The sequence below is a fragment of the Cibotium barometz genome, chromosome 23 (genome assembly GCF_041138505.1).
Source record: "Cibotium barometz isolate CiBa-2024 chromosome 23, ASM4113850v1, whole genome shotgun sequence".
Lineage (NCBI taxonomy): Eukaryota > Viridiplantae > Streptophyta > Polypodiopsida > Cyatheales > Cibotiaceae > Cibotium > Cibotium barometz.
Genome location: NC_141068.1, coordinates 8434047 through 8445410, shown reverse-complemented (window position 1 = coordinate 8445410; position 11364 = coordinate 8434047). Strand labels below are relative to the sequence as shown.

The 11364-nt window shown below is 41.3% G+C and overlaps 1 protein-coding gene across 1 annotated transcript; it reads left to right on the top strand.

The window, feature by feature from the left end:
• Positions 1 to 276: 276 nt before the first annotated feature.
• Positions 277 to 4594, top strand: LOC147625588 (uncharacterized). Its single transcript, XM_086817104.1, has one exon. The coding sequence runs from the start codon at positions 523 to 525 to the stop codon at positions 1150 to 1152; it is 630 nt and encodes a 209-aa protein (XP_086673230.1). The 5' UTR covers positions 277 to 522; the 3' UTR covers positions 1153 to 4594.
• Positions 4595 to 11364: the final 6770 nt, after the last annotated feature.

Here is an 11364-nt window from a genome sequence, read left to right as displayed (position 1 = left end):
ACTACTAAATTATCTCTAAGCATAATAGATATATACTAAAATAAGCAATATTTTACCGTAATGCGTACATAAAAGTTATATCGTAAATGTATTCAAAAATAAAATATCGGTACTATAATGTTAAAGAAGAAAGAAAGAAGATATTTTAGATAATATATATATATCTCAGCACAGAAAAGAGATATAATGTCAATTTTATATTGGAATTATATTTTTAAAACTAAAAAAGTTGTGAGGGGCAGTCAAAAACATTTCCGTGCAGCCCATGTGAGCTGTGGTTGTGTCAGGGGGGAAGGGCGAGGGCCCAGGGGCTTGCTGTTCAGTGCTAGGCTAGATGGATAGTTGAAACTGAACCTTACAAACCTGACACGCTTGTCTGTACACGGTTTGAACAGTGTTCTCCTCGCCAATCTCAGAAGAGAAAGAGAGAGAGAGAGAGAGAGTGAGTGCAGAGATTTCTTTACAAATTCCTGCACAGAGACGCAGAGTAGTGCAAGAAACTTTGCTCTCCAAGCAGCAGCAATGGAGGGTGGGAGGAAGAGGGACTTGGAAACACACGGTCCTCAGAAGCTTTCGCCTGCAAGTGAGACCACAGTCTATGTGGACAGTGACCAAGACCCATCGGAGAGGAACCCTGTGTTTGTAGCCAGAGAGACAGCAATGCAAGCCCTCAATACCATAGTTCAAGTCCACTTCGAGAAAACGTTAGAAAAGAAGAGGTCAGTGGACTTGCAGAAAAAGGAGCTGTGGAAAATGTTCCAAATGTTCTTCCTATTTTTGGCCATACTGTTTGCAGGAGTGGTGCAGTCCAGAAGGCTTCAATGCAAGCATGCATGGATGCCCATATTGCTGTGTGGGCTTGGGCTTGCCATCTTCTATGTGTCCATGGCCCAGACATTGAGGTGTATTAATGGGTTTAAGTATCAAAGGAGGTGCCATAAGCTCACGCTTGGGCTTGCTACAGAGAAGCTTAAGAGGCTCAAGGTGAGCTCAGGGGACTCCGTGCCTGAAGATGAATTTGAAGTGAGATACCAAGAGCCAGGAGAGTCTTACTTCAACAAGTTCAAGAGAAAATGGGCCCTTTTCTTCACCTTTCTTCTTCTCACCTTCTTGTCGATGGTGGCTGCCATGACCACTCTCTTGTGCACGTAGCAACAAGTAATTATGGACCTTAATCTCTGCTTAGCAGAGATAATTAGTGGAGCAAGTTCAATTTGAGCCAGGGAAGTACTCTTCTCAGATTTACTCTTTTGGGCATGTATTTGATACCGTCCATGGCTTTAAGACTCTTTTGAGAACGAGGCCTGTTCTCCCACTTTGTCTCCAAAGGTCTACTGCAGCTTATTGTACTCAGATGTGCATGAAAATTATTACGGCTTGTGTGTGTGTGTGTGTGTGAGAGAGAGAGAGAGAGACAGAGAGAGGGAGAGAGAGAGAGAGGGGGGGGGGGGGGAGGGAGTTTTGTAATTGGCAAGCAGCAGGTTGCATTTGTGTAAGGCTTAGTCACGGCGGTAGCGCAAATGTTTGGCATGTTGGCGATTGAATTGCTGGCACTTATGGTTGCGTTTGTTTGCTCCAGCATTTTGATGATTATATTGGAGAGAGGCATTTCCATGGCAGGTAGATTAACAAGGAGCCACTGGCCAGTCACACTCTTGGCAGTTTGTGGTGAACACCAGTGTTCACAGAAAACCATTTTTCTCAACAAATCAAGGCGAATATTTGTGGCCCTTCTACGCTATGCGGAACAATGGGCGAAGCCCAGCGGTTCTAGGTACGTTTAAGTCTGTTGCTAGTTAGGTTGGGTTCAGACGTGAGTGTCTGGAAAGGGTCGCACATGTGGTGGCATCCAGTTAAATTCCACTCGAGGTAGGTGAACATGAAAAAGAAGGCCTTTCAAAATTGGTGGGTTTGGAAAATATAGTAATTTTTTTTAATTTTAATGTAATTTTTGACGAGTATTTTAAAATTTTCAAGTATTTTATTACCAAAATGCCAAAAAAACGAGCATGACACCCGCCAAAAAAAAAGGAACTCTGTTTCCAGATTAAAAGGTTCGACACTCAACCAAGCGTGGATATATTACATCTCACAAAAAGACAATCCCAAGTCAAAGTTTATCTTTTACACCTCACAAAATGACAATCGCAAGCTGAAGCTCATTGGGTTTGAGGCAAAGACCCACCACATATGGCTAAGAGTCATTTCTTAATGGGAGTGGGTGTTTGGAACATAAAGACATAGCTGGTGCTGTGTGAACTGACAGGGAGATTTTAGGCCTTAGATGGACCCAATCTTAGGGGAGGTCAAAACATTTTTTCACCATGCCATAAGTGATTTTTTTTTTTGGCTAGGGTAGTTAACTAGTGAGAAACACTTTTTAGCGATTGAGACCTACCATAGTAGTAGGTCACAAGCTTTGTGACCAACCAAGGTGGTTTACTTAGGTACCAACACAAATATCTTTCTCGAGGTTGGACTCTTTTATAAGAGCAAAGTATGGTTGTAGCCCATGTATCGAATGATGTTTTTAAAAAAAATGTGTTTACCTTACAAATGTTGCATTATTGTGGAGAGGGCACATGAGGAGATATTGAAAGAAATACCATATAGGCTTTGCACTTTGTGATTGCGGTGGGCAAAGATGAAACCCAAGACCTTTGTGTTGTTGGTGGTTTCTCACTTAACCAACCCACCATAGTGCTCGTGGGTGTAGAGATGAAGATTGTGACTTGGTTGGTAGCATGGGTCTTAATAAGGATGCTTTAGAAGACTACATACGGTTCCCAAGACTTTTACAAAGATGGATACCATGGTTGGTGGGGTAAATGGGTATGCATGTGTTTTCCATCTTTGGGCATGTCTACTCATATTGAAAGGGCCAACATCCAAATGTTTTTATTGTTTTACTTGAGGTGTCCTCCACTTTCTTTCGACAAGATTGCACGTGCTCTATTGCAATACATGAGGTATCCTTGCTTTCATATGATGGTTGATTTTGTTGCATCGTGTTATGACTCACCAAGATTCAAAATGCTTTACTTTAAGGTGTCATCCACTTTCTTTACTTATTTACTTTCGACAAGATTACATATGCCTCCACCAATATCATTAATTCTTGTTTCTTGAATTTAAATTTGGAGTACATGCTCTTGGAGGTATGTAGTCCATTCATTTTATCAATCAAAAGTTTTGAGGTAAGTTCTCTCTCTCTCTCTCTCTCTCTCTCTCTCTACACACACACACACACACACACACACTCACTCACTAGTAGAAGGGTGTGCAAAGGACAATCAACACATGCAATCGTAAAAAATCGCGACTAAGTTGGGATTGTGTGTCTTTACCTAAGCGAAAAGGTACGAGTGATCTTGGGTAAGGTAAATCCATTGATCTTAGGTAAAAGGTAAAGCCACTAGAAAGCCTAGTTAATGTAAGAGATGTGGAAGATAGCCTTTAATAGATAGTTGGAAGTTGTTTTGGAAGGAAGTTGCAACTCAAATAAACTTAGTTTCCACTCAAGTGGAAGGATGTGTCAAAGCTAAATTCGAAAACAAAGATAGTGGGAGGTCCTATCATTGATCACTAGAGAGAGGATTGCCAAATGGATGGTATTAGCTGCAATTCATATAAAAGATTGCAAGTAATTATGGATGCCACTTAAAGCCATCCCATGGAATACATACATGTCAATATTGTCACATTGCACAAAGGACATGCAGCTATCACTTTCAACATAAGAGAAGAAAGAAATGCAATCCTACAACAATCAAAAGAGGAGCTCACACCAACACAACTCAAATTGGGAGGAGCACAAGAGGGAAAAGAGCACTACTCAAAGTAAAAGAGGAGCTCACATTGACACAACTCAAAGTAAAAGAGGAGGTCACATTGACACAACTCAAACTGAGAGGGGCATAAGAGGGAAATGAGCACTACTCAAAGTAGCTTGAGCCTTGATTGGACGATTTAAGAAGCCAAAGCTACTCCCAATCCAAAGTCATGCATGTGTACTCAAGTCCCTGAGTGTGTAAACTCATAGGACGTTGTCTTTACTTTTGATTTCATTTTTGTTGATTTCATTCTCACACACACAACAAACTTTGCCTTGCCATTGCTATGTATGTTTTCACATCATTTCTAAAATGCAACTTTTTATGTAAAGCTTGCACTTTATCTATTGTTTTCATCATTTATTATTAATTTTATAAAATAAAACAGTTTGCATGTGACCTTGGTACCAAATTCCATTGTTGTGATGTAGCAGTTGAAACAACTCGACAATCTAGTATATGACCATAAAGAAGTCATATGCTATAAATTTTTCCCAAAGGAACACAATTTTCTAAATAACCTGAAGTGATTTCATAACAGCTTGGATGCTATCTGCATGGCTCCTCTCATGTGTGGCTCAGTGTTAGAAAAAAACCGACCTTTAGTGTAATTTTCAAGGTTGAATTTCTAGAAAAAGGGTTAATCTATTTCTTAGGGGGTTTTATTTATCGTGGTTGTTTCTTTAATTTCTTGAAAATCAGGATGAAGTAAAATATGTCCCTGTAAAAAAGGACTAGAAAATATATGTCCTTGCCAAAAAGATTAGAAAAAATATATTCTTGAAAATAAATTAGAAAATAGGGACTCCGTTGAACGTTCAAACTTCTGGGGCCGCAGGTAGGCGAGACTCGAGAGGGAAGGGGGTGGTTGGAACTTGGGTGACGAGCCACTTAGCAAGTTAGCAGTGAGTTAGAACTTAACACTAGACTTATCTGGTTGCTCAAGCCTTAGTGGCACTGGTGGCCAATCAAAACTATGTGTCCAGATTCCTAGCCTATCCCAGTCGAAGGCCCGTTCGTAAATAAGCTCGACCTGCAGTACGGAGCGCTCAAACCTCAGCGGACTCTCAACTCTTGAGTCTCTTGCATGCAGTGTGCATTGTGCAGTGTGTGTGAGTCCTAAGTGGAGGCGAGCGGAGGACTCCTGACTCCGTGGTGGCTGTGCTACTCCTGTCTACACACAAGAGTTACAGTACGAGTCTGGACTCTGCAATTCTTACGCTTGGAGAAACCGTGGGGCGGCCTGAATCCTGATTTTGCATCATGCCCTTCAGTTTGTCGATGAACAGTCCTTGTTTCTCTCTGCCCGCTCCCAGGAGAAGCCCTAACTTCTGCGCAAGAAGCTCTAACCTTTGCACAAAGGACCAGACCGTCTTGCATGTAGCGCTTGTGACCTTTGATCTATAGTATATACTATCTGTGAGTTGTATTTTTGATTCGATGTTTGATCTTTACGCATCTGTGAGGTGTGTTTCTGATTTGATGCTACATGCATGTTTCTCTTGCATGATGCTGCATGCATGTTTGTGTTTTGTTGTTATTGCTCTTTTTTGTAGCCTACATGAGCTCTCGAGATTATAGATGATTTTACTGGTGGGCACTGGTTGTTTGTCTCTATTGTTCTTGTGTTTTTCATTCTACATGCAAAAGTGAAGAGGTTACATAGGTGACCACTAAAACAGGTATGTTTCTTTACGCATATGTGAGGTGATTTGATGTTTGAAACTTTGATCTATTGTATATACCATCTGCCTGCGAGGTGTATTTTTGCTTTGATGTTTGATATTTACGCATCTGTGAGGTGTGTTTTTGATAAGAGAAACATGTATGTTTCTCTGTCTCACAAGGGGTTGATGCATTTGCCATGCTCCTCTGTTTTTTGAAGGGTTTGAACTTTGGGGGATGGGGGTGCGTGGGTGTGGTGGATTCTCTCTCGTTCGTTCCTGGTGGTGGCTGGTGGTAGGAATTCGTGATGTTATGTAGTATGAGGCTTGACCGCTCTCTCTTGTAAGGCGTTGTGACAGTCCATGTTATAAACTAACATGTTATATATTTGTTTTTCGTTAAGACATGTTTTTCTTCAAAATACCTCTCTTGCAAGATTACGGCATGAATGTTGGTGATCTGCTCTCTCTTTGTTCTCTTTACGGATGTTAGTCTTTATTTTCTAAAGGTTTTCTTGAAGATCAGGTATGTGTATCTTTCCATCTAGTTTTCTTCTCTTTTGGTTTCATATTATTTTCCTGTCATATGTGTTTGTTTGTACACATGCAAAGATATCTCGCTCTTAAAATTAACTTCTTTATTTGATGAGTATATCTCACACTCGGATTCATTGAAGCTAAGTCGAGATTGGGTAGATTCTTATCTTACAACTTTACATCTCAATCTTTTCTTTCTTTTGTTTTTATTTCAGTTTTTAAAGCTCTCGAGTCTCACACTATCAAAATTTCATATTCAGTTTTAGTTTATTACCTTTGGTTTCATGTTTGTTTTTAACTTCTAGTCATGAGTAAGTTTAGCTCTTTAAGCCTCGTCTCTCACTCTATATATCTCGCTCTATCTATTTGTTTGTCTCATTTTTTGTGTGGCTGCCCCACCCTGGGCCGTTTACTCGGACCGCTATGAGAGCTTGCCACCATGAATGAGCTGCAGTCCCAAACGAAAAGAGGGCCGCATTGTGTTACCAATGCATTGCATGAGATTCTACGATGTGAATCTCACTTAAATCACTGGGATTGACTTGGGTTAAGATGGCTAGTGACATCCCGAGTCGTCTCTTTGGAGGGTGTGTTGAGGTGAACTCTTTGTCTCTTTCTTGGATACACACACACACACACACACACACACACACACACACGCACGCACATTGTCATTAGAACCAGAAAACAATTTCAATGGTGCATACAAATCAATAACATGCACGTGACCACCTAAAATGTTTAACCCAAATTTCTTTTTTCTTTTTCTTAAAAAAAATAATCAGAACAGAGGTTATAGTATTATTTCAAGAGAAAAAACAAAAACCATCAGGCCTTAAACATCAAGCTTTTTAGAGAAGCTTACCTCAGATCCTATATAGAGCTTTTTACATCAGTTAGAGCCATAATTGCTTGTGCTAACTCTTCTTCCTCGACAATCAGTTGTCGGCCTACTTCATTCCACTCCTGATCTTGGATAGCCCAATTAGCTTTGATAGCATTGATTTTTTCTTCATATTCTTCCCGCGCTTCATTGACTTCAAGTACCTCTTCAACTTCTATACTCGACTTCTGGGCTTGGCAGATAGTTATGTCCACTTTTAAGATCATCTTCATCTGCACAAACAGAGCCCTCCTCAGACCAGGGCAATTGTGGGTTACTGCATTTTGAAACAGTGCATAGTTCCTCATGTTCCACACACACCACAGATATTCAGCTCTAATAACATTCCATATCCTTGATGAGTACCCAATAAAATCACCAAGAAGAATTCGCTTCCAGTTTAGCTGGGTTGCATTGACCAGGGAGAGGCATTGGTGAATCACCTCCAAGAAACATTTATTGTAGTGGCAAGATATAAATAGATGAGGGATACTTTCTTCTTCTTGTCTGACTGCCAGCTTCTGATAATCCATTTGGCTGCAAGATGAGTAGCAAGGTCCTCTATATTTGGGTGCTTAGGTAGTGTACAGTAGTGCCAAGCCACCTTATGGATTTTTTCATGTCCACATCTCCTGAGACCACAGGAACTTTTTGCATAAAGACTGTAGCTCTTTGATATTGCTCTTGGACGGCATCCAACATGATAGGAAGTAAATGATTAAAGGTATAAGGATATTCTTGAGAACCAGGCATCTTCCTGCAAGTTCTGTTGGTAGCCCTTCCACCGATCAAACTTTATTAACTTTATCCATAACCCACTACCACCGTTGTTTCAATGCGACTCTGAAGCCCATTGGGATACCCAGTAGATGAAATATACAACCCTCTTCTAAGATTTGATAGCCTTGTTGAACAATCCATTGTGGCGGGTCATTAATCATCGTTTTGAATCCAATTTTTTGATGATTAATTCTGGACCCAGAGGCCGTGCAGAAAACTTGAAGGCATTTCCAAAAGGTTCTGATAGATTTGTCATAGTTATGAATCAATCCATTAGTGTCATCTGCGAATAGTTGTAGGCACATTTGCCCTTTCTTCAATGCCTTTCATTTCCCCTTTCTACATTGCATCTTGAATAAGCCATCCCAAAGCATCAGCTGCAATCGCAAAGAGGAGAGGAGCTAGAGGGCATCCTTGTCTTCATTAGATTCCTGGGCATGCTCTATCCCTTCTTCCCATAATGCAATAATGGCATCTAGAATAAAACGGCCCTTTATAAACCCTTTATGTTTCTCTCTGGCCCACATTTTCAGCTTATCACTAAGCCTTTGTGCCAGCACTTTAGCAAATATCTTGTATGCAGTAGGTAGCATGGAAATCGGTCTCCAGTTGGATAGGTCTTCTTTTGCTCCCCTTCTGTGAATTAATTTGATAATCCCTTCATTCAAGGAAATTGGGAGAGCTCCATAGTCAACACTCTCTTGCCACACCCGATGAAGAGGGGGGATAAGCACATGTTTAAACTGTTTAAAGAATTCAGCAACCAAGGAGCCCATCTATGCTTGAACGTTTTCCATTCTTGAGACTGTCTATTGCCTCTGTAATTTCTATCTCAGTGATGTCAGCTTCCAGAGTTGATGCTATGGAGCTAGGGATCGTTTTTTGTCTGCAATTGGCAATCATCATTCGGGCCTTGTCTTTCTCTGCATTCTTCTCTAAAGGCATACTGAAGATATTCGAGAAGTGATCTTTTGCTGTGTTCATGTTCTCTTCTATAGAATTTGCCAGCTGTCCTTGCTGCGGGGTTTTAAAAAATGGACAAAAGTCTTTTTCTGCTTTCTTCTTAAGAATTTTAAACATCTCTTTGGAAGGCCTGTCTATTTTTCTGGCCCACCATTCCCTAATGAAGAGTTTCAGACCTTGGCTTTGAATTATTTCCTCCTTTTTTAGCTCCTCTCTAAGAACATTGATTTCACCACTCAGATCATCCTCCTGAGAAGTGGCCATTCTGCTCTCAATCCCTAAGACGGGAGTATTTGCTATTCTGTCTATGGGCATGGGCTTTGGTCACCTCTTTTTTAACAAAAACTAGGAAGTTTTGAGTTTCCCTCACTGATTGAGCCGTCGGGGGCACGAATGGAAGAGAAGGACTTCTCCAATATTTGTTTGATTCCCTGCTGAGCTGAAGGCAATTGAAACAGTTTAGGGTCAGTGTGAAATCATCCTGATTTCATCCTTACCCTCGATGATTTAATAGATGCAATAATAGGGTAGTGATCTGAAAGCACAATGTTCTTCATGACTTTTACTGAGATGAGCTCAGATATTTCTGACTAAGGGCATCTGATATATAGCATCTATCAAGCCGAGCCTTCCTTGTCAACAGATTTGACCTTCCATTGCTGCAAGTGAAGTCATTAGAGGATGACATATCGTGAAGGGAGTGGGCGAGTTTGCATTCTTCCCAACTTTTCTTTTCCTGGCCTCTGATAGCATGTCCCATTTGTTTGTATCTGTTAGACTGAGCTTCCACCATGTTAAAGTCTCCTAGGAGGAGAATTGGTGGGGCTGAATTCCCATTAAGGATGTCCACAATTCCAGTCTGGACCCTGCAGAGCAGGGGGCAGCCCAAGGCATATATTGATACAACAGTAAATACATCTTCACCTATGTCAATTCTTATAGCAATCCATCTGTGTTTAGGGTCAATGCTGACCTCTTTAATGCATGCAACTAGAGAATTATCTATACCCATGACTGTGCCCCCGCTGCTGCCCTGCTTATGTTCTGTCATCACAAACCATCAGTTGCTCTTGGAGACTGTGAGAAGATTTTTATGTAGAAGATCTCCCACTACCTTGATTTCCTGAAGGCATATAATGGTAGGCTTCAATCTTGACTGCCATAACTAGTCTTTTATCACTCTGGGTCTAGTTTCATCAGTGAGTCCTTTAGTATTGAAGGACATGACTGTAAGGTTGACAAGCATCATGTTCTGGGGGATTTGGAAGGAGGTTTCCCAGAAGGCTTGGGGGTCTTCTCATTGGGGGCTGGGGAATGCATCCCTCCCACTTGGGATTGTCTTCTTTTGGAGATACCTATATCATTGAGGTTACCATTCCTTATCCCTTGTTTAATTGTAGCTAAAGAGAGATTTTTCCTCCTTCTCCAGGAAGGGATTCTTCATTTGCTTACATAGGGAGGAGTTGCTCTGCATGGAACTCCTCCTGAAAGTATCATCTACTTCCTTAGCAAATGACTCTTGTCTATTTGCTGCCTACTAGGAACTCGGAACAAACTCCACCACCTCACTTGATGACTCCTCCTTAGGTTGGGAAGGATCAACAAGGTCCATGAGAGAAGAGGGGAGAATCTATTATTATGTTTTACTTTGGGGTTTCCCTTGGGGTGCCAGCTCCGCGCAAGGGGTTTGTTTCTCCTTCCTACATTTTGGAAACCTTGGTTATCTGGCTCTGGGGCTGTTTGTTCTTCTTGCTTAGGAGGAGGAGGGGGAAATTTGATAGGACAATTCCTGATGTAATGACCCTTAGCTCCACAATGGAAGCAAGTATTAGGGATATTCTTATAAATAATTTGATGGTCTATCGAGTACCCACTAGCTGCGGAGATGTTTAAACTCACTGGAAGTTCTTAAGTAATATCTATCTCAAGGGGATGCCACTTAGGTTGAGGTCATCTATAGGTCTAGTACCTAGAAGCCTTCCCAAAGGGTTGACAATAAGCTTTAGCAACAACGGGTGTAAAGGTGCATCGGCAAATTTGGGAGCTCTACCGAGATAGGGACTATGGAGGGTTTGGGACCCAAGGGAGAGAAGTCTGCATACCATCATTTAAAGACAGATAAAGGAGAGTTTCTAATCATTCATTGTCTTGCACCAAGTACATTGAGAGCCATTTGCTCATTTTTAAAAAGGAAACAATAATAATTATTGGAAAGAAACTGGGTTTTCTCGACTTCCCATCCCCTTATTGTCCAGTTATTTCTGATCCATGTACGGAGAAATTCAACTAGTGGACGAGGCCAAAACATAGACACACTATTTCCCTTTCCTGGTAAGATAAACCATATTCATTAACCATATTTTCAAGTAATGAAACAGGCATAGACTCACCAGCTCCAGATTGCTTATCTTTGCTTCTATCATGACAGTTGCCTCCTGCTTTGTCGTTCTTAGCTGGAGTCGCAACACCTTGCCTTTGTTGACTCTAGAGAGGGCCTCGTTATTTGTCGAATCTCATTCAAGTCCAGTGTCTCTGTTTCTTCGCTCTGTATAGGCGACGACCCGACGGCTCCTTCGTCTCTAATTCCACTTCCACTTGGGAGTAATCCCCACCATAGAAGCCATATCTGGGTTGAGGGTTGAGCGGAAGTCGGTCTACGGGTCTAGTTGGAAGTGGCCAAAAGTGAAGTTATCTATTCCAAGAG